At 42.2% G+C, this 24,650-nt stretch overlaps 1 protein-coding gene across 1 annotated transcript in view; it reads right to left on the reverse strand.

Moving 5' to 3' along the window:
* The window catches only part of LOC126108401 (zinc finger CCCH domain-containing protein 10-like), a 127,606-nt gene that overhangs the window by 13,105 nt on the left and 89,851 nt on the right, over positions 1-24,650 (reverse strand). The window contains exons 7-8 of the mRNA XM_049913611.1: positions 10,850-10,859; positions 979-1,034 (exon numbers count right to left, since the gene is read on the reverse strand). Of these exons, the coding sequence (XP_049769568.1) occupies positions 979-1,034; positions 10,850-10,859 (66 nt within the window). The remainder of the gene's footprint in view (positions 1-978; positions 1,035-10,849; positions 10,860-24,650) is intronic.

The following is a 24,650-nucleotide window of genomic DNA, read 5'->3' on the forward strand; positions in this document are numbered from 1 at the left end:
AACCTTTTGCTTCAGCCCTTACACTGCAAAGTCAGTTATCCCTTCTACGAAACTGTAGAGAATTAATCGAATTTATGAAATTTTTTGCCATTTACTCGCAAATGAGGGTCCACCAGGGTGAGCGGCTGCAGGGAGCGACACGTGGGACCCTAACCTACATCATCATATAAATGATTTCAAAGTCGGTCCCACTGCTGGGGACGTCTCGTAGGTGTTATACAGGCCCTTTTCACACTGAAAGATGTAGAATGTGTCAACTGAAGGTCTACATGCTTCTTATATAGAGAACAAATACTAAAGCTTCCTTTAGTGGGTTAATTCTTATCGGATTTGAATGTGGTTCATGTAGGTGACTAGTTATCACAAGAATGTGATTTTCACTCTACAGTGGAGCGTGCACTGATATGAAACTTCCTGGCAGATTAAAACTGTGTGCCGGACTGAGACTCAAACTCGGGACCTTTGCCTTTCACGGGCAAGTGCTCTACCATCTGAGCTACCCAAGCACTACTCACGCTCCATCCTCACAGCTCCACTTCTGCCAGTACCTCGTCTCCTACCTTCCAACCTTCATCATGTTAGTCATCACTGTTTATCCGTATGTACTGACTAATCAAAACAGTGAACAAACAAGAGATTGAAGCCCGTGGAGGACAGATCAATTCTCAATTATAAACCTTGAAAGATCTCCCACTTCGGACAAGAAGATTTCCCTCTTCTGTCAGTCTGTAAGAAAGACATTACATTAATTCATTGAAGGGACCGAAACAATATATTCTTTATTAATTCTCTCAGAAAGGTGATCATTAATGGAGCCAGAACGACTGTTTCAAAACTCCTCGTCAGACGAAAAACATATGCTGGACTGGGAGACAAGCACAGAAACTCACCTTCCACAGACAGTGCTCTTACTGACTAAGCAGTTAGGGCACAAATAATAACTGGCACTCACTCGTGCCAGCATCTGCTGTTAACTACCTCCTGGTTTGCTAACAGGCACAGCTGGCTAAGCAGAACCTTGATTCGGAACAACACTGTAGCAGGTTTTAGAACTTTAGTAAAAGCATTAACACTGAAAGTTACAAGCAGATTGAAACTGACACAGGGACCTAACAGATCAACTCTCTTCGGTTTTCTTCGTACTTACAGGATTGGAAAGTCAGCACCCTTAAGCAGTGGGGGAAATTCTGAAAAAAACTTGGAGGAAATCACCCTTGGAGATTAGAAGGTTCCAAAGAGCACAAAACATTTTGAGCTTTGTAACACAGTCAGCAGTATATCAGAAAGTAGTGTAGAAGTTTTGTAAAGCTGACGATCCGATTCCCGTTAGTAGCAACATTCCTTGTTTTACTTTTATTTAAACTCTATATTTATTAAGAAATGGAAATATTAATTAACAAATTCTGAATCATAATTCTTTTAACAAAAATAACACCTTTTCATTTTTAATTACTGGTCATACGAAAATAAGTTAAAATTTTATACAGACATGTTAATGTCCTACAGTTAAAAGACAAAAAATTACATACATCAATAATACTGCTTAACAGTAGAATCAAAACCATAGTTTATTTTATGTTTGATGTTTTGAATTTTTATAAAAAATCTTATTTTACTGTGAATACTAGCATTTTCGTGTGACTAGTAATTACTAACAAAAATATTTTATTTTTATTCAAAAATTATATTCAGTTCTTGTTATTAACATACCAACTTTTAATAAACATACAATTTAAAAAAATAATGCTACTAGTAAGAGTACAAACAGTGACTTTACAATTACAAGACTTGTACGCCGCATACCCCGCTACCGACGATGTCGCGTACAATGTCAATACGTTGTATGTAATAGCACTCAGAAATATTCTAATCTTCAAACATATATTTTTTTTTAAAGAATTGTGTTGTACTGCTTTAGGAAACTGATGTCTGGCAATGCCCTTCAAATCCTTGAAGTATGTAGATAATTGAGGCTCGCAATGCAGTCCATAACTAGGGCACGGCATAGCTCCGAGCAGCCTCATTTCTGCCAGTTGAAAAAGCAGGGGAGCATTACAGGCAAAATTGAGGCTCCGAGTGCAGATAGTGAGTCGTGCCCGTACAGCAGATTTGTGTCACGGTCTCGCATACAGTTGTAATCTACCGTGACGTTTCAATGTTTATGGGCCTACTCAACTCCTACAATGTGATACAGTGTCATTCTCAGCTAGAGTAAAGGGAAATTGCAGTCATAATCAGTATCTTCATAGAATGTTCTCCAGCTGAGGAGCATAATGTGGGAAAAATTAGACTACATCTGTCAGATAATGATGCAGAGAAAGGGACGCAGCCAGTGAGATACCCAAAGCTGGTAAAAGAGTTAATGGTACAGATTCATTAGCATGCAGATAATCTAGGAGGGCACAACACAGACTACTCAAATGTAATCATTTCAGCCCCATTCTTCAACAGCTCATTTCCACTAATCGTAAGGAGATAGGTAGTACTGTAAATCAACAAGTTTGGAAAACTGATTACTTTAGAAAATCACACAATAGGAAATGGGAGCTGTGAACAATCTCAAAGTAAAATACTATAAAGGGCTGAAAAATTCAACAAAATAGGGAGCTCTAAAAAAAGGGCGGGAGGGATCTCAGTCGTGCAAAAAGTATAAAGGAGAAATACGCTGCCTCGACGAAAAAAGTTAAGGGACCCGAAGACATTTCATATGTTAATGTAACTTTGTAGATACACACACACACTATCAGTGGGTATGTAAATGATTAAGAGTTGTAAATCTCTGTGACACACAGAATGACCATCCGTGTGCATCAGTGTTGTTTGCGTTTAGAGAAATTGCTAGGCCCGGTAAGGTATACACCGATCAGAAGAGCTCCTGTGAAGTTCGGAAGGTAGGAGACGAGGTACTGGCGAAATTAAGGCCGTGAGGGCAGGTCGTAAGTCGTGGCCGGGTAGCTCAGTCGGTACAGCACTCGATCGCGGGAGGCGAAGGTCCCGAGTTAGAGTCTCGGTCTGGCACACAGTTTCAATCTGCCGGCAAGTTTCGTATCAGCTCACACTCCGTCGCAGAGTGAAAATCCCGTTCCGTATACACCGACTGTCGACCTACTACCGATACAAACGTGCCCGGGCGATAGCAACGTCACCTGGTGAGCAATAACTGCTAGTCGGGCACACGCACAGTGCACACAGTACCTGCGAGCGTGCTGTCCTCGTGTAGAACGGGGAAAGCGTGCGATCTACCAGAGGGCAGAAGGTGACTGCCCAGAAGCTCGGCACCAGCATTTCAGAAACTACACGACTCGTCGGGTGTCGGAGGAGTGCAGTGGTGCGTGTCTTCGACACGTGGCGAAACCGAGGTGAAACTGTGTCCAGAGGTATTGCGGTCGGGCAGCCACCCTCATTACAGATGCAGGACGTCGTAGGCTGGTCAGAACGGTAAAATGGGACAGGCGGCAAACTGTGGTGGAACTAATGTCAGACGTTAATGACGGGCAGAGTACGAGGGTGACCGAACACACAGTGCACCAAACACTCCCGACGACGGGCCTCCGCAGCAAAGGACCCACACGTGTGCCGACGTTAAGACCACTACAACCGAAAAGGGCACGTGACCGTCAGCACCGGACGTCTACGCAGTAGCAGAGTGTCGCACAGTCTGACAAATCCCGACACCTCCTCCGTCGTGCCGATGGGAGGGCACGAATCTGTCGTCCTCCACGGGAACGGCTGCTCGACACTAGTACTGCGAGAGAGAGGCGAGCCAGTGGTGGCTCGGTTACACTCCGGGGAACATTAACGTGGGCATCCGCGGGGCCAGTGGAGCCCGTGCGAGGCGCCGTGACAGCCGAGGAGTACCGTACACCGGTCGCAGACCACGTACGGCCCTCCGGGACGATAACGTTTCCCGGCGACAGTGGTATTTTTCAGAACGACAGTGTGCCGTGTCACGAGGTCAGGAGTGCGACGGGGCGGTTCCGGGAAGACAGTGGCGAGTTCCGATCGACGTGCCGACTGCCCGACTTACCGGATCCGAACTCGACGGAAGCATCTCGGACGCAATCGAACGTGGCATCGGAGCTCGTCGCCGTCCTCCCCAGAATTTGTGAGAATTAGGTGACACGTGTGTGCAAATGTGGTGCCAACTGCCTCCAGTGTCCTACCGAGACCCTACTGCTCCCGTGTCACGACGCGTCACCTGTGTTATCCGTACTCGAAGTGGAAATACCGGCTATTAAGTACGTGGTCGTAATGTTCTAGCCGATCAGTGTACGAGGTGGGTCAAACGACTTACACGTCGAACGGTCACCGCCACGTACTCACGCGAGACGGCACTGTCGGCACCGACAGGTCGAAAGGGGCCCCACTGCGGGTTTCCATTTGGCCGTACGGTCAAACTGTGCAATATCCAGGTCGGTGGGGTATTCAGACGTGACAGTGGCCCGAAGTCAGACTGCACAGGAATGCGAGGACAAGTACACCTGTCGACAAGGTTCCGGTCGACCACATCCGATCGCCACGTGGGAAGATCACCGTACCGTGCACCGAACACACTGTAGTTCCTTCACACCTGCGCCTGCCATCCGGAGACGGGTAACGGAGCCCCCGAAATATTCTGCACCGCCACGTACCGTCCGTCACGTGCTAGGGGCAGCCGGACTGCGGAATTACTGTCGCACACGTAGGCCGCAGTTAACGGCACGACACAAACGGTTCCGTCCCGTGCAGTGCCGTGACCGGAAGGCACGGACTGCCGATGTAGTTCTCCAGTACTCTAGACAGACACCACCGGCGAGTACGGCAGCAACCTGCGAACAGGTCCCGCACTTCACGTTTCGGAGAGAGACGGTAATATTACTCCCAGTATCACGGTAAGGGGAGACGTCGGGTACGATTTTGATTCACAGCCGGTAGTGATTAAGAAAACACCGACGGCACAACAGTACGACAGAGACGTCCAGCATTCTCAGGTGTTATCTCTCATGCGGCACTGTCGTGGTGTCACTATTGGAGATATCGGTGCTCGTCCACAAATGGCAGATATCTCCGTAAACTGTGTGCACGATGTTGAGGTACTCGCGTGCCCAGCAAGATTCCCAGGACTGTACTCACAGGCACGTGTAGGACCAGCTCGGTCTTCCATCTACAGGTAAGTTTCAGTGGGGCCAAACTGCTGACGTCTTCAATCCCTAGGCTCACACACTACTTCATCTAACTTACACTGAGGAGCTGCGTGAACCGTTACGAGGTGCCTCAGACCGCGAGGCTCGACTCGGTCCGGGTGGCAGCGCCTCTGACATCCGGGTGCAGTCACTGAAGTTGTGGCCCAGTCTGCCTCGGGAGAGGATACGGTAACTTTACGACACCCTTTTTAACCGAATCGAAGCATTTGCGGACGCCAGAATGTGTACGTCGTATCGACAGGTGGGCACGCGATACAGAGTTTTTCGCAAATTTCGTCAGGTAGTGTCGTCGCTGAAATAACGTCGCGTGCCCTCTCGACTCGTGAAGTTTCGTTCTGTTTCCTTCTCCCCTCACACGTGCTTCACTTTACTTGTCGGGCAGTGTATTAGACTACCACCTCTTCTGTGGAAGAAACCGTCACGGACCCATCAAAGTTTGGCAATATTCTCAATAATCGTTCCTACCGGCAGCTGACACGTCAACTCAAAATACACTCCTGGAAATTGAAATAAGAACACCGTGAATTCATTGTCCCAGGAAGGGGAAACTTTATTGACACATTCCTGGGGTCAGATACATCACACGATCACACTGACAGAACCACAGGCACATAGACACAGGCAACAGAGCATGCACAATGTCGGCACTAGTACAGTGTATATCCACCTTTCGCAGCAATGCAGGCTGCTATTCTCCCATGGAGACGATCGTAGAGATGCTGGATGTAGTCCTGTGGAACGGCTTGCCATGCCATTTCCACCTGGCGCCTCAGTTGGACCAGCGTTCGTGCTGGACGTGCAGACCACGTGAGACGACGCTTCATCCAGTCCCAAACATGCTCAATGGGGGACAGATCCGGAGATCTTGCTGGCCAGGGTAGTTGACTTACACCTTCTAGAGCACGTTGGGTGGCACGGGATACATGCGGACGTGCATTGTCCTGTTGGAACAGCAAGTTCCCATGCCGGTCTAGGAATGGTAGAACGATGGGTTCGATGACGGTTTGGATGTACCGTGCACTATTCAGCGTCCCCTCGACGATCACCAGTGGTGTACGGCCAGTGTAGGAGGTCGCTCCCCACACCATGATGCCGGGTGTTGGCCCTGTGTGCCTCGGTCGTATGCAGTCCTGATTGTGGCGCTCACCTGCACGGCGCCAAACACGCATACGACCATCATTGGCACCAAGGCAGAAGCGACTCTCATCGCTGAAGACGACACATCTCCATTCGTCCCTCCATTCACGCCTGTCGCGACACCACTGGAGGCGGGCTGCACGATGTTGGGGCGTGAGCGGAAGACGGCCTAACGGTATGCGGGACCGTAGCCCAGCTTCATGGAGACGCTTGCGAATGGTCCTCGCCGATACCCCAGGAGCAACAGTGTCCCTAATTTGCTGGGAAGTGGTGGTGCGGTCCCCTACGGCACTGCGTAGGATCCTACGGTCTTGGCGTGCATCCGTGCGTCGCTGCGGTCCGGTCCCAGGTTGACGGGCACGTGCACCTTCCGCCGACCACTGGCGACAACATCGATTTACTGTGGAGACCTCACGCCCCAAGTGTTGAGCAATTCGGCGGTATGTCCACCCGGCCTCCCGCATGCCCACTATACGCCCTCGCTCAAAGTCCGTCAACTGCACATACGGTTCACGTCCACGCTGTCGCGGCATACTACCAGTGTTAAAGACTGCGATGGAGCTCCGTATGCCACGGCAAACTGGCTGACACTGATGGCGGCGGTGCACAAATGCTGCGCAGCTAGCGCCATTCGACGGCCAACACCGCGGTTCCTGGTGTGTGCGCTGTGCCGTGCGTGTGATCATTGCTTGTACAGCCCTCTCGCAGTGTCCGGAGCAAGTATGGTGGGTCTGACACACCGGTGTCAATGTGTTCTTTTTTCCATTTCCAGGAGTGTATTATCGGTGCAAACGAGTAAGCGTAATTTTTAAAAGCCGACATACGAGAGGAAGGTGTCGTACAGCTGCAGAAAATGAGCGAGAGGGAGATTTCGTCGATTATTAAATCACTTAAAAGAGAATACCGACACACAGAAATACCTAGCACGGTGGAATAATCCGGTACACGGTCGACAAGTTCTGTGCTCGTTCGGCTGTGATCGGTTCCCCAAATATTAAAAAATTTACTACACTAATAAAAACGTAGGCAGACAACTGAAGGCAACAACTTGTTACCAGTGTTTCATAATGGTACTGTTATAGTAGTGCGTAAGAGAGTAGCAACAAATCGCAGTACAGAATTTTTTTCAGTTGTGCAGTGTGGATTCAGGATGGGAGCACGAACAGGAAACATAATTTATTCCTCTGTGTGAGGCATTTGCAGGACTACAGAAAAGCTGAAGACAGTAGGTATCTTCTTCGATATTACCGCACCGTACAGTGACGTGGACCACGCCATATTTTTTCAAAGTCAGAGCAATACAGCCAAAGGTTCAGTTTGTATGTAGTGAACTGGGAACACTAAGTTTTCTTCCCGTGTCCTCACGTGAGGAACAGACTCCGATGTGAATGGGCCATTGCAAACCGGGGATCCCACAGGAAGCTATTCGGGGTCCACCGCTTCTGTCGATATATACAAACGGTCTGCCATCACGCAAGCATCATGTCACGCGAGCATCAGAGTAAAAGATGTGGAATGCAATGCAGAATATCTTGCAAGTTGTAGCTGTGTTAACACCAGCTCATCACACTGCCACACAGCACAGCTTACACAGTTCCTGATGCAATATTACATCTACATCTTTACTCTGCAAACTACTGTGAAGCACACGACAGACGGTTCTTTCCACTGCACCAGTTATTAGGGTTTCTTCCCGCTCCACTCACGTACGGAACACGAGAAAAACGACTGCTCAAATGGCTCTGCGGGCACTGCAGTCTCGCCTTTGCGATCCCCACAGGAGCAATATGTAGAGGGTTGTAGTATGTTGCCAGATTCGTTACTTGCAGTTGGTCCTCAAAACTTTCAAAAGTAGGCTTTCGTGGAATAGTTTGCATCTTTCTTCGAGAGTCTTCCAGATCAGTTTTTCGGCACCTCCGCAATGCTCTACCGTCGGTCAAACAAAACCTCTGCCTATTTGTGCTACCCTTACTTCCGTGCGCTCAATATCGCTTTTTAGTCTTATGTGGTAGACATCCCACATTGTTCTAGGATTTGTAAGCAGTCTCTTTTGTGGACCGACCGCATTTCGCCAGTAATTTATCGATAAACTGCATCTCACCACCTGCTTTAGCTACCACTGAACCGATGTCATAATCCCATTTCTTATCTTTAGAAATTGCTACACCCAAGTACTTGTACATATTGAAGAATTCCAACTGAAACTACTGTGATTGTAGTCACAGAATACTTTTTTGCGTGCCAAGTCACAACTTTCCATTTCTGAACAATCGATGCAAGTTGCCAAACTTTGCACCATTTTGAAATCCGTGCAAATATTTACGCAGATCTTTCCAGACGGTACTCAATTATAGATAACTGCATCATCTGCAAAATGTCTGAGTTCACGATTAATATTGTCTGCCAGGTGATTAATACAAAATGTGAACAGCAAGGGACCTACACACTTCCCGTGCACAGCAAAAATTACACCTACATCTGTAGACGACACTCCACCTGAGACAGATTACTGTGTCCCACCTACAAAGAAATTCTCGGTCCAGTCACAAATTTCACTTTATACCCCACAACGATATGGCTTTTCATTATAAATGTATGTGTGGTACTTAGTTAAAAGCTTTTCAGTGGTCTAGACATACTACATCCAGCCAACTGGCTCACTCTGTCTCTTTCAGAATGTCATATAATAAAAATGCGAGTCAGGATTCCACACGATCGACAATTTCAGAATCCACACCGGCTTAAAAGTGACGCTTTCCACTGTTACGGGAAAGCTTATTTCCTCGGTATTAAATGTACGAAATTATACATTCCGGAGACATATTAAATCTCATCTCTCTCTACGATAATAAGTACAGGCAAAAGCAACGAATTAAAATTTGTGCCGAGACCGGGTTTTGAACCGGGGTCTCCCGTTCACTAGGCAAACACGCTAATCCTGCGTCACCGTGGCACTGTGCCTAACACGGCTGCGCTCGTTACTCCATCGAGTCTCCCTTCCTGATACCACTTCCAATCCACGTCTTACCAGATCTTTATATTCCCCTTCTTCAGTAAGGGTAATCCGTGCACAATCCTAGGGTGGCAGTAGTGCAACGGTTAGTGCGTCTCCCTAGTGAGTAGGAGTCCCGGCCTCGGCACAAATTTTAATTCATCATCTCAGCCAGTATTCATAATTTCCTTTGCTTTCTTTCACTGTTACCTCCCGTGGTATCACAGCTTAAAGGAACTGTGCATTTACGAAGAACATTCTTAGCCTAGAAAAGGCTTATCAGAACAATCTGAATTTCAACTACATCGTACTGACCCGTGTACTTCCCAGCAGCAGTAGTACACACCATTCAAAAGGAACTGTAGCATGCACTAGACAGACAAATGATTAACTCTCGAATGACATTTCCTTAACCACCGTATTGGAAGTGTGCACTATTTTACAGGTAGCACTTTCAGTGGAAATCTAGCAGAGTGACGGACTGTCGTGTTTGAAGACTGTTATTCCTCTTTTGGCCAAAAACTGGTGGTGCAAATGAACATTAATGTAGCTCAGGAAACAATGACAAATAATGGACATGCACCTACAAAGATCTCGTTTACTCTCACCAGATTGTTGCTAACTGCTAAAAAAACTATTAACATAGGAAAACTTTGGCCTACAGTCTAGAGGGTTCTATATTTGTTTGAATAACAGCAGCACTCGTTTCTCATACACAATTTAATTCCGGAACTTATTTGCTTATGTATTAAACATGTAACTAAGAATATTACACATTATAGAATCACAAATGTTTAGTGCTTTAACAAAATTGTCATCAAAACCCTGATAATGTTCATTTCAAGGGTCCTTATGATTTTTCTAATTTTGTGTGGGGATGTGACACAAATTTTAATTTTAGTACATTTCCTCTGTGATGCTTCTGTAGGGCTCAATTTTTTTGTGTTTCCTGAACTAATTGCTTGCATTTACTGAACTAGTTTATAAATAACAACTGAAAATATCCGTATATTGTAGTGGTCCCATACTCTTTCATAGAAACAGTGTTCATAGCTTTCTCCATCCTCTTCCTCCTGAATTCCCATGTGTGTGTGTGTGTGTGTGTGTGAACTATTTCCTGGTCAGCTTACTGAGAAACTGACCAGTAAAGATGTAACTCATTACAACATTTTGCGTGGTACAGCATGCTACCGGCATTTATTCACACTGAGATCACCACCACTCCGCAGGGCCCAACCCAGTGAGACTCCCAAATCACGCAATGGGTCACACTATAACTTATTCAGCAAGGTCTTCTAACCCCATAAAATGTAAATAAAGATATAAATGAAACACAGAGATAGACAGATAGATAGAGAGAGAGAGAGAGAGAGAGAGAGAGAGAGAGAGAGAGAGAGAGAGAGATATGGGGGTGTAGAATGGTTTAAGAACAGAAAATAAGGAAAACACAAAAATAATTTTGATACCTTTGTCAAAGAAGAATCTGGGGCTGTAACCACTCAACCAGACCAGTACTAGAGATGGGATGTGGGTTTACCAGAACGGTCCTGAAATCAAACGTCAAAGATTCTCAGCCAAATACTGGTTATTCCATTCGCCCCGCAAAAGCTCTGAGCGTCAAAGCTGAAACTGACAAAAAAAGACAGAAGTTGTCTCATAATAAACAAGTACAGAAAATTCACAGCAGCAGCACATGGGCGCCAAAGCGATGTGAGAATGGCAACAGCTCCCGCCGGCAATGCACGCTACGGGGCATTTACTGTGTACGGCTGCACCCGGTCTGTGTACCTGTGGATGGAGATTTGCACAGACACAACCAATCTCAGATCACTACTAAAATTTTTGATTTTGTGACCGGTTTGTGCACAAACATACTACTAGTCTTAAAATACTCTTACATCGGTTCGTGATCTCTGAAAGATCGGTAGTCACTGCAGTTTCGACAGCTAATAAACACCGACCTCTATGGTTTCAGAAGCTATAATCTATTGACTGGCACACTAAAATATACAAAATGTCACAACACGAAACAGAGAGAGAAAAATCACAACTCTAGTACAGGAATAAGCAAAGAATATCTGGGAGCACTACAGAATCCACTGTTCGGTACCATACTGTTGCAAGATCGTCAGATAAGAAGTGTAATATTGCACAAGTGATGACAACAGTATTATTAGAACAGAAGACAAAGCAATATAACAGGTGTGGAAACAGCTCCTCGGTATCACTTTACTTTGTCAATTGGCATTCACATTCTAAAGGATCACCAGACATAATTACATCCGAGACATGGCATAGTCTACAGAAATTCATATGCCAGAAGTTGAATTCAGCAAATACGGTGCGCCATTGTCATTGTTGTTCCCCTCACACCCCTATCTCTCTCTCTCTCTCTCTCTCTCTCTCTCTCACACACACACACACACACACACACACACACACACACACACACACACACACCACAGGTAAAACTGCAGTCATTATGATAATCCACTCAAAAAGTCACATCCCAGCCACCAAAGTGCTATCAACTAGAAGGGCTTCATACACATGTGCAAAGAAAGACATAAACAAGTAGCCACAGTTTGTCAAGATTACACTCTATTGTCTTCCAGCAGAGGTATACGACACAATTGCTTCCCAGTAGCCCATCACACTTATTCTACATTTCTTGGTGGCCTGTGGTTTTAAATGTCGCTGCTACTTACTACTCCTGAAACAAAGGAGACCTGAATAAACAGCGTGGCTAAAGGCCTGCAGGCATCCCTGTCATTAATTTTGAAGTCACACACTAACTGCTGTAGGACAACCTGACACTGCTAATGAAACATTTAAGTTTTGAGGAAGAGTTCTCGTACACTGACATTATAAAGTGTTTCCACTGTTGGAAAATCACAACGAGTAGTAGTTTCCATATTTCAAGGTAGGCCAACCTGATACCGCTCAGTACTGATTGTTCCATCCAAAAAAACACAGCTCGGTTGCTGAAGGAATTAGCTGTATAGAAGCTAGACAGTCTCTGTAGATAAAGACAGCTTTCTCGGCAAAGCTGACCTTGCCAGTCTCGGTTAGCAGATGACACTGCATTCAGTGTGTCCGCACATTTGCAAACAAACGCAAATGCAGTGTCTTGAGTTAAAAAAACATGTAAATGTCAGACGTAAATGAGCTGGAATTGGTTTAAATTTACTGATGCGTTCAACGAAACGTAAGGTCGGTAGTGACCAGAAAAAGAGTGAATATCGTTCTGTAACGTACTGTCTTCCGACTTTGATCGAAACTGTTACTCGCTGAGAATGACAAATTCTTACAGTTCTGTATAGCTCCCACATTTCCTTCTCAGGAACAAAAAAGTTAATTTCTAAGTGACAGTCGTCCGATGCACTCTGTACTTGCACGACTGGTGATAAACTAATTTATCCCACTATAAATTAGAATAGGAGAGGTCCAGGAGATGGTCGGGGGAAATTATTTTAAAATGAGGATTGGGGTGGCAGAAGAGCTACCTAAATGCCATGAACAGTATTCAAAATACAACTGAGAAGTAAATAAAAATCTTGTTTATTTTCGTGAAGTGGGGGTGACAAAGAACAGGTCTAAATTTCTGTACATTATAGAGCTACAGAAGAATGCTGAAGATTAGATGGGTAGATCACATAACTAATGAGGAGGTATTGAATAGAATTGGGGAAAAGAGGAATTTGTGGCACAACTTGACAAGAAGTAGGGACCGGTGGGTAGGTCATGTTCTGAGGCATCAAGGGATCACAAATTTAGCATTGGAGGGCAGCGTGGAGGGTAAAAATCATAGAGGGAGACCAAGAGATGAATACACTAAGCAGATTTAGAAGGATGTAGGTTGCAGTAGGTACTGGGAGATGAAGAAGCTTGCACAGGATAGAGTAGCATGGAGAGCTGTATCAAACCAGTCTCAGGACTGAAGACCACAACAACAACAACATAGAGCTCAACAATGTGCAAAATAGTTGCAACCAAAGTACATACAAAAATGCAGTTACAAGTAGACACATTGACACAGGGCACTGCAAAACAATTTCAATGGGTGTAATACAATGAAGACTGAAAATTACATTCTCCAGGGGAACAGTGCTCATTAAGAGTACACACTTTTTCTACGAAGAAGTGTTAAGTGGAACTGAACAAGTGAGTTTTACTTTAAGGTCAAATTACTACCAGTAATAACCAACTGGCTAGTGCATTAGATGGGAGGATGCCAGAGGAGATGCGTCCGATTCGTACACGTATCGATGATAAGTTTTGAAGCAAATCCACTGTGAACAAATGACTCGAGTGAGAGAAATTTCTTTCATAAAAAAAGGGGAAAAAAATTACACCTCTGTTTGCAACCTCACGGAAGGAAGAGCAAACTATTACTTAATTCTACTGTCGGAAAACGAAAACTGTAGGTAGAAATATAAACAGTATAGGAGAGATACATTGCTAGTTATCATAAAGAAGGCACATTAAGTTGCAGACAGGCACAATTAAAAGACACCTAAGCTTTTGGCCACAGCCTCCATCAGCTCACACCATTCGTACACACAAGCAAGCTCTGGCAGCTCAGCCCGAGGTGCTGGAGTTGGCAGTCACGTGTGCACGAGGTGTGCTCGCTCGTAGTACGAACGGTGTGCGTTTATCTTATGCCGACTGAGGCTGTGGCCGAAAGTTTTATGTAAGTGCCTGTCTGCAATTTAATTTGTCTCATTTTGGTAAGTAGCAATCTATCTTTCCTACATTGTTGTTTACTTTTACTACTGCTTTGTTCCTATACAACAAAATTAAACTTGTGACTATTATTAAAGTCTGTGAAAAGAACAGAGCATTACACAGAATGTCTTAACACTGTCAGAAGAAAGGCTGCCTTACTCCAGCTGAAATATTCCAAAGTAAAAACACGCATCGCCTGAAAGGGCATAAAATTATAATCACCTTACTGAATTGATTCTGTTAACCACAAGAAAGAATGGAACATGCACGCGCCCGCACCCCACCCACCCACCCACACACACACACACACACACACACACACACACAGAGAGAGAGAGAGAGAGAGAGAGAGAGAGAGAGAGCTGGGGGGGGGGGGAGGTCTTTTGTTCACTGTTTGCGGTGCTCAGAAGGAAAAAGTGACTTAAGCAGATAAAAATACACATAGTAACAAATAAGTCAATATCCATTTCATTCATCGATACATCTGCACGCGATGGTACTACTCCTTTTGGTGTCGGGTGGGGACGTGAGGAGCGCGGCAAGAGTAGAATTGGGCCGCTCACTTTCGTCATTTGTCATTAGCACACTGCCTGAGGAACTTGCGTCTGTCGAGCGGTCCGATAGTACATTTCTCACTCGGGAAGGAGTAACGACCGGGCAAAATATTCAGAAGAGCGAGTCGACAATTCGAGGACGATCAACTTCAGAGATCTCGAACTCTTGCTCGGCATGAGCGATTAACGGAGAGTCGTGAGCACGTCGAGAATGAGGGCTACTGTCGCTACCCCACACTGGCACTGAAGATGACGACAACTTCTGGAGGGTGACACGCATTTGACTGTCACTGAGATCGCAGACGATGTCAGGATAAGTTATGGTAGCACTTTTGCCACTATCACAAATGAGTTAAGAGTTAGGAAAAAGTTAACGTGTGCATTTGACATCTGACCAAAAAGCTAATCGTTTACAGATGGAAAGTCCCCCCCCCCTCCCCCCCGTGCATCATTACACCTCCGACCCCTCCCCCACCCCGCACAAGTAAATAAAAATAAAAAAATTAAGTCTCATCTTTATTTGATTTAACTCATAAAAATAAAACATTTCAGAAGAAAACTGCTCTTCAACTTCTGAAAGCACGCAAAACACAAGAGTCATAATAAAGCTGACCATACTTTGATAGTTTTATGTTTGTATTACCAAGAACAGCCATCAATCATCTGACTGTTTCATTCACTGCTTTGTGGGCACAGGCAGAACATGCATTCAGAAGGTACTGCACAAGATGAAATGCAGCCACATAGATACGGGCAGTGGGAATCACAATGTGGTGGTGGTGGTGGTGGCTAGTGTTTAACGTCCCGTCGACAACAAGGTCATTAGAGACGGAGCGCAAGCTCGGGTTAGGGAAGGATTGGGAAGAAAATCGGCCGTGCCCTTTCAAAGGAACCATCCCGGCATTTGCCTGAAACAATTTAGGGAAATCACGGAAAACCTAAATCAGGATGGCTGGAGACGGGATTGAACCGTCGTCCTCCCGAATGCGAGTCCAGTGTGCTAACCACTGCGCCACCTCGCTCGGTGAATCACAAGGTGCAGTAGCCTTCCACGCATGTGTGTTTCTAACAAAAAGGCAAGCTTCTTATTACTTTTGTAATGAAGCAATATTCCAGCTGTACGTACTCGAGGAACTGTAATACGAGGGCAGTGAGACCTCAATCATCAAAGTGACACTAAACCAGGTCACCGAAGGCTAACATTATCACAACATTACACAGTGTTCACCAATTCGCGTACTGTGTATGTTTTGTAGAGAAGTGCGTTTTATATTTAACACACAACAGATGGTAAAAAAAGAGAGAACAAAACTCGTGAAAACACTTATCAAAAACAGACACTTCATCAGAATACAACAAGTATAATCTCTAAACTGGTGTTCCCTGCAACTGACAGTATTCAACTAGCTAACTATTGTACTAATTATAATAGAATTTAAATACATAAGAAGTGTGTCAAAGAGTTTTTAAGGTACTCTCGGCACCAAAGACAACAATTCCACTCTTACACACACAACATTATACAACAATTGACTGAGTCAACTGCCTGACTTCAGACGTCCGGTTTGAATCCGACAGTGAGTAAATACAACTATCACTCGCAGCATCAGATCCGGGCGAACAGATCGGTGGCAAAAGTTGTAGAAAAAAATGAATTTTCTAAAGTGTTCAGACATAAAAAAATACAGCAATCACTAGTTAAGTACCCCTTCTACACCTTATCATCACATCGCAAAAATTACAACACACATTTACAGAAACCACCACCTCGACATCAACACTGACTCACAGACAGACAATACCGAGAGAGACGGGCGCCATCCCAGCATTCATCTGCGCGTCCGTGGCAGGTCCGCCCACAGCCCACCCACTTACCGACTGCGGGATCTGCACGGGAGCCACGCCGATGCCGGCAGCTAAGGGCACGGGCACCGCCACGCCCGCCACCGATACGGGCACCGCCGCCGACCTCAGAGCGCCGGCCGCCACAGCCGCCACCGCCGCCATCTGCGCGGCACCCGCGACCTGCATCTGAGCGCCCACAGTGTCCGCGGCCCGCACCTGCGGCGGCAGTGGGGGCGGGTACTCTCCGGCTCGTGCCCAGAGTTCGGTGCACCGAAATCGGACCACCTCGGGCGTGCCTCGGGTGGGGTGGGAGGCACCGGAATCCGGTACTGCACCAGATACTTGCACACCCCTCGTTTCGACTCTTTTGTTGGGCCTTTTCTCATTACTACTCCATTTTTGTGCACGGGATGGGTGCATTTTGTTTTTGAGGTGACAAGAAAACTACAAAACAGGACACTGTCACAGCATACACTTATTTTGGTTTTCACACAGGGTAATTTCACACTAATTTTCCACTCAGTTGTGTTTGCAGTTTGTTTGTTATTCAAAGCGTAAATGGCCTCACCCTCAGGCACAGTTAACGAAACACCAGAGGGTGCAGTCGTACCGAGCTTCCGAACAGGTTGCGAGTAATGTAAACTGCAAAACTCGGCTAAGTAAAATAACCTGTTTGTTCCAAAAGTGATCGAGGGAGCCCCGAGCACAAACGTATCGTCTTCAGGCGCAATCAATCTGACCGTACACAGTGGTTGCATAAAATATTACGAACACCGACTGCTACACTGGGGAACAGAAATTAACTGCAACTCTTCCTAAACCCACCTCTGCACAGTAGTGTGTACGATTTCGTACCATTCCTAATAAATTTCGTTCCCTCGCTCACGAAACACCTGTTTCGGGCACAGCATTGTAACTAGTGCAAACAATGGCTGGGCCGCTGAATGAAAACGCTCACTTTTTTGGATTATAATCTATTACCCTCACTTTAACTGAGATCCAATGACCCACTAAACTTCATGAGGGGACTTAAAAACTGGTCCCCTTTGATTTTCTCTGTACTTCCACGATTTGAGGTTAGTGCCCAGAAATCAATTCCCTAAACTGACATGACTTTAACAGTAAAAAAAAAAAAAATTATCACCTTTGAAGGAAGAATTCTTATACTGTCGAGCACAACACATTTCTAATTATTATCGCAGTCCCAGCAGCTGAGTGCTCAGCGTTAGATGTCTTAATTATAAAGGTAGTGGTTCGAATCCCACAAACAGTAACGTTTATTATACTTTTATGCAAGTTCCATATTTCTTAACACAATTCACCCTGTAAGGTTCCCCTGTCAAACCTGGACCCCCAATTGAGCTTCATAATCAGTTCTCAAGTGTTAGATTGAAAGGTTCAGAAAGAAACCACTACACATACTGGCCACAAAAAAATTAAATATCACACTTGACACGGAGAGATCCCCAGCAGTGGTATCAGTTTTTTGAAAAATCTATACAGCAATGCAGGTTAAGGTCCAAGGAACCACACTCTGCAACCAATCACATTGGTGGGGCCCTGTTTGCAAGTAATCGACAAAAATTTTTTTTTGAATTTTGTGTGATGGTATACAGCTTTAAAAATGATAACAAATTACAGACTGACTGCATAGCATAATAATTAAGGAACTGACCTCACACGCAAAAGGTCTTAGGTCCAAATCTCGCCAGATACAACGAATTTTTTTATTTTTAAATCTTTATCAAAATGACTCTGATCATTATTTTAGTCAATTAACTGGTTTACACGCAATTTCTTTTATTTGTATTCCTTTGTCACGCGATTTTAATCAACATTTTAATTTCTTCAATTGCTCTTATTTTTTTCTTTTTCTCATTCTTTTTCCACTTGGTATCCACTGCACTATAGACAAAATAACACAGATGATGATTTAAATGAAAGCAGATTATAAGTAAAGTGAAATTCAAACAACATGAGAAATAGAAGTAATGAATGCAATGACATGGACAAATATGTCAGATGACAAAATGGAAGCAATTAAATTGAAGTTAATAGATAATGACAGGAAGAAAAATGACAGCAAATGATGTACTCCGTACAACAAATAAAATCAAGCGACGGAAGATCCAGGACGAAATGTAGCAATATTATGAAAAGGACTCACCATATCGCAGAGATGCTGATGTCGAAAATAGACAACAGACACACAAACACACAAATGCAACTCACACACACATGGATGCTGCCTCTGGCAGTTGAAGCCACAGTTTAGCTGCCAGAGGCTGCAGTCGTGTGTGTGTGTGTGTGTGTGTGTGTGTGTGTGTGTGTGTTGTCCATTTTTCACAAAGGCCTTATGCTTATGGCTGAAAGCTTATATCGTGACAGTCTTGTCGTTGTGCCCATCTGCGACTCCATCTCCATCATAACAATAAATAATATGATGTGACAACTGAATAAAAAAAAATTACATTAAAACCAATTAACTGATAAAAATAATGATCAAAATCAATTCAATCAAGATTTAAAAATTAAAAAATTTCAATGTATTTGACGAAGCTTGAACTGAAAACCTTTTGCATGTGAGGTCAGTAACTTAACCATTACACTATACAACCAGTCTGTTAGTTGTTACCATTTTTAAAGCTGTATAGCAAAACACAAAATTCATCGATTACTCACAAATGAGGGCCCTCCGGGTTGAACGGTGTGATTCCTTGGATCTTAGTCTACATCACCGTACAAATTGTTTCAAAACGTCAATCCCACTGCAGGGAACCTCTCCTTGTAAGAATAAGTATAAAAAAATTGCCAATTTATTTTGGCAGTTTACAGTAAAATCATAAAGAAGCTGTATTATTATGACCTGAATTACAAGTGTAAAGAGGGCCAGTCTATCTATTTTCTACCTCACAAAAAATGACAGGATACAAATTTTTCTCAGCAATAATTGGATCCGCGTGTGTTACTTTACGGGTCATTCCATATCAAATCATCCAATAAAAAATAAATTTTACACCCACCTCCTTAGATTTTCATGAAATTTGGCTCAAATGGTTCTAATACCATCCTGACAACACCTGTAAATTTTTGTTTTTTGCTGCATCTCTTATAGTTTTTTTTAATAAATTTTTGAAGTTTTTATGTTTTGTGTTTTCCGAACCTTCGGAAATGGTAAATTTAATTTGTATTCAAAACTTTAAAATTGCTTATCTTAAAAACTCTTTTAGATAACACCATGAATTTTTGCAGCAAGTTTATTTATTATACATGTTTGAAGATAAAAATGATACTATGTATTTTTTTATATATTTTCTATGAAAAAAATATATATGTAATTTTTTTTAACGGATGTTTTGTTTTATAAGAACTGCAATATCTAGAGTCTCCGACCTGATAGAATGCTCAAATTTGTTTTAATGTACTCTTAAACATATAGGCTACTTGATAAAACAAAAATAATGATGGCTTTTTAACATGTTTATTAATTATAGTAGATTACATTAAAATTATGTACAAAGATAGTGTACTTACGACACTTATGTATAACCCAACTGATTGCTTGAAACATTGAATTTTTTGAGTAATTTTGACTTTTTAATAAACATCAATGCTGATTCAAACTGTGTTTCCACTTCATCCAAGAGCTTTTAGTTCTTTTGATACAGTCTTTTTTGAAGTAATACATTCTTCCAGTGCCGCTTGATTGAGGTGCGTCTACTACACAGACTATGTGCTCCAAAGACACTATGCAAGAATCTTCTTTTTCAGGTCAATAAAATGATGCAGCTGGTCCTGAAGGATGTAGAAATAGAGTTTCTGCATCTTCTTCATCATTGAATATTGTTTTTACCAGTCCAAAGTACCAGTTACCATCATAATTTGCAGCCACATAGCTATTTATGGATGGTTCAACATGAACCCAATCAGAAGAAGAATGGAAAGAAAAGACTAAGGAGGGTTTTACACTATCTGTAGTCCTTCTAATTTCAAGGTTGTTTGTTGGAAGTGGTTTGAAGTTATGAAAACTTCTTGTTCCAGGAATGGTTTGGGTTGCTGAAAAACGTTTTTCTAGTTTTAACCGTAGTAAATCAGCTTATTTTTTGTCAATAAAGTGAAAATGAATGTTTTCAATATTTTTTTCACAAAACTTGTACACATCGATTGCTGTCATTATTTGTTCTTCGTCTGAAAGTTGTAGACTGGCTTTCCTTAAAATTCTTTTAATAGTTCCTCCCAGGCCATCACAAATTGACTTCCCATGACTTGTTGCAATAAAAAAAAAAAAAAAAAAAAAAAAAAAAAAAAAAAAAAAAAAAAAAAAAAAAACAGTGTTGGGCCTTCAAATTAAAGTCTCTCAAGTGTTCAGTCAAATTTTTAAAACTGTTTCTATTTTTGTACTGCCCAGCACAACCATCTGTAAAGTAGTGAACTGAGTCAATGTCAGTATGATGTAACGACAGCCACTTTGTAATTTCTTTTTGTACAAAGTTAACAAAACCAGTGTCATGTTCTTGGTCATCACTAATAAAACAGTGGTTGGAAACAAAAACATTGTTTTCCTCATTTCTTAGAAAAACTCAAACTGGGTGTACATTCCAACCACCTCTATTCCAGTGGTAACTTTGGATCTCATTTTGTATAACAAAGGAATAATTTTCACTGAAATCCATCACAATAATTGCTGTTTTGGGTAGTGGGTCTTCTTTCAATCTTTTAAAGGCTGCTGATTGGGATTTTGCTATAAACGAGTGCGGGGTGAGCTTTTCCAATGACCTAACCAATAAAAAAATGTAGGTTTCAACACTGATAGACTGTTTTATAATTTCTGCCCTGTCTGTGTTAACCCACTGACTGATTACAATTTCTTCTTCTAAATCATAATCTTCACTTAGTTTTTCAGTTCAGTACTCAGTTAGTGCAGTATTTGCAGGACAGCTGTCGCAATGATGTAGCATGCAGTTTTGGTTTTCCGTGTTGCACACAAGCATCTTAATTAGGTCTTTATAAGATTCTTCAATTTTCACTGCATCCAGTAATAGTTTAACATTCTGGTGGATACTGCATACACATACAGTGTGTGTGCCTGCAACACAAGCAAGGATTCACCATTTAGGTCTCAAGAAACAAAATTTTGAAAATCCTACTTCTACCTCGGGATTCTCCCATTTGAAAGAATAATAGAGTTCTCTCAAGTTACACAAAATGAGTCTTTTTTGCATGTACACATTTTTTTGAACACTTACTTTGTCATTTGTTCCAGGTAGCACTCTGGAACTTTCATCCTTTTTGTAAAAATCTGTTACAAGTCTTACTGTATTTTCAGAAAGAGTTTTACCTTTTTTTGGATCAGGAGTTTCCAAAATACCCTTTTCAGATTTTAGCTTTCTAGCTTGTCGCACCATGTACTCACTTACATCAAATTCTTTCATCACTTTATTTCGACTCTTAAGAATCTGGAGCCAAGGTCAGAATCTGGATTTTTCTAGACCTCCCAACAGATGAAGTCTTCTCTTTCATAAGAGAAATCATAACATCAAAATCCTTTGCTTTCTCAACCATATTTGTATCTTCTTTGTCATCACCAGAACTTGGTGCATCATATTTTAATGCTTTTGAAACCGCCTTTTTTGCAGTCTTTTCAATACTGCTAACCTTCCTTTTAAAATAAGACCCTTTACTTTGTTCTGACAAGCCATGAAGCTTTATCGGTGTTAAACCTAAATTATCAAGAGCAATGTTTGTTTGTATGAGGGATTCATTTCTGGATTCCAATGATTCTAATTCAACCATGACTTAATCATCTGTTTCACTTTCATTGACTTCAACTTTTAATTTTTCCTCACAAAAGATACGGCATGATGAGCAGAGCTTTTGTCCAGGTTTTATGCTAATATTTTTTGTCAGTAATTGTTTAGAAAGATCCAAGCCTACACTTCTCAACGATTCTTTGATGGGCTTTTTGTGTTTTTTTTAGTGGTTCTACACATGTTGTTTGATACTTTTCAAAAACATTTAAAAAGTGGTAGCTGTGGTGTGAACATATATTCTTAAATTCACACAGATTAATTCCAGATTGTAAGAGGATCAAATCTTATTCTTCCTCACTCAATTCAGATACAGGTTGTAACTTTTTTGAAGGTGTGTAGGTTGTTTGGAAACAGATTTTTTAAATAACCCTACGCTACAGGTTTGAATATCTGACATACTGATTTCACTTTTGGTCTGATTACTGTTCTGGTTACTTTTATTGGATATTGGAAAAGAATCTCTGTAAACTAAGTAGCAGTACTTACTGAAAGTTCGAATAAACTTAATAAAATACTATCCAAGCACTATTTAACACTGTAATAATTTTTTACTTCAAATCACAGGAGTTACAAAACAAAATCCAAACGTACATTGTTACTCCAAGAAGACAAAAACTTATTTTCGGTGTCTAAGTCACTTGGTACTTTTTATTTTTAAAATATAATTATTATTATTTTAAAAATTAGATAACTATTAAACAGGTTAAAAAGCCAACATAATTTTTCTTTTATCTAATAGCCTATACAATTAAGAGTATTTTAAAACAAATTTGAGGTTTCTATCAGGTCTGAGACACTAGATATTGCAGTTTTTGTAAAAATAAACATCCGTTACCTAAAAAATAAATAAATAAATAAATAAAAAATAAAAAACTTGTAAATTTTTTTCATTTGGAAGATTTTAATATATCTTTATGGTAATTTTTTTAACATTTAGATATAATACACAAACTTATTCCAAAATTTCATACTGATATCTTGAGTATTCTTTAATATACAAATTTTTTTAGTTGTGAGGACATGTTTAAGTTACGATTTCCGACTGCTGAAACAACGCCAAATCTAAAAACTTTAAAAATTTATATATATATATACTTAAAAATATAAAATATATATATATATATAATATATATATATATATAATAGAAGGAAACATTCCACGAAGGAAAAATATATCCAAAAACAAAGATGATGTGACTTACCAAATGAAAGTGCTGGCAGGTCGACAGGCACACAAACGAACACAAACATACACACAAAATTCAAGCTTTCGCAACAAACTGTTGCCTCATCAGGAAAGAGGGAAGGAGAGGGAAAGACGAAAGGATGTGGGTTTTAAGGGAGAGGGTAAGGAGTCATTCCAGTCCCGGGAGCGGAAAGACTTACCTTAGGGGGAAAAAAGGACGGGTATACACTCGCACACACACACATATCCCTGTGTGTGTGTGTGTGTGTGTGTGTGTGTGTGTGTGTGTGTGTGTGTGTGTGCGCGAGTGTATACCCGTCCTTTTTTCCCCCTAAGGTAAGTCTTTCCGCTCCCGGGACTGGAATGACTCCTTACCCTCTCCCTTAAAACCCACATCCTTTCGTCTTTCCCTCTCCTTCCCTCTTTCCTGATGAGGCAACAGTTTGTTGCGAAAGCTTGAATTTTGTGTGTATGTTTGTGTTCGTTTGTGTGCCTGTCGACCTGCCAGCACTTTCATTTGGTAAGTCACATCATCTTTGTTTTTGGATATATATATATATATATATATATATATATATATATATATATATATATATATATACACTTAAAAACAAAGATGATGTGACTTACCAAATGAAAGTGCTGGCAGGTCGACAGACACACAAACGAACACAAACATACACACAAAATTCAAGCTTTCGCAACAAATTGTTGCCTCATCAGGAAAGAGGGAAGGAGAGGAAACGACGAAAGGATGTGGGTTTTAAGGGAGAGGGTAAGGAGTCATTCCAGTCCCGGGAGCGGAAAGACTTACCTTAGGGGGAAAAAAAGGACGGGTATACATTCGCACACACACACATATCCATCCACACATATACAGACACAAGCAGACATATTTATATATATATATATATATATATATATATATATATATATATATAAAATTATGAGAGATAGAGCAAAAAAATTTTTACAAGTGCTTTCAGGATGATAAAAGAAGTAATTGTACCAAGTTTCATCAAAATCTGACACGGTTGGTGTCAAGGCCTGGGTGACTTGACACGGAATGACCCTTACTCGAAAATAGAAAATTTTTGACATTTGCAGATCATACTGTGCAAGCTGTTTATTGCCGTTCGGTCACGTCTCAAAGCAGTGCACTGTCTCTCTCGCGCACAAGCACGACGAAATGAATGTAGAAAGATCTTCGCAAGT

This window comes from Schistocerca cancellata, chromosome 11 (assembly GCF_023864275.1).
Source record: "Schistocerca cancellata isolate TAMUIC-IGC-003103 chromosome 11, iqSchCanc2.1, whole genome shotgun sequence".
Lineage (NCBI taxonomy): Eukaryota > Metazoa > Arthropoda > Insecta > Orthoptera > Acrididae > Schistocerca > Schistocerca cancellata.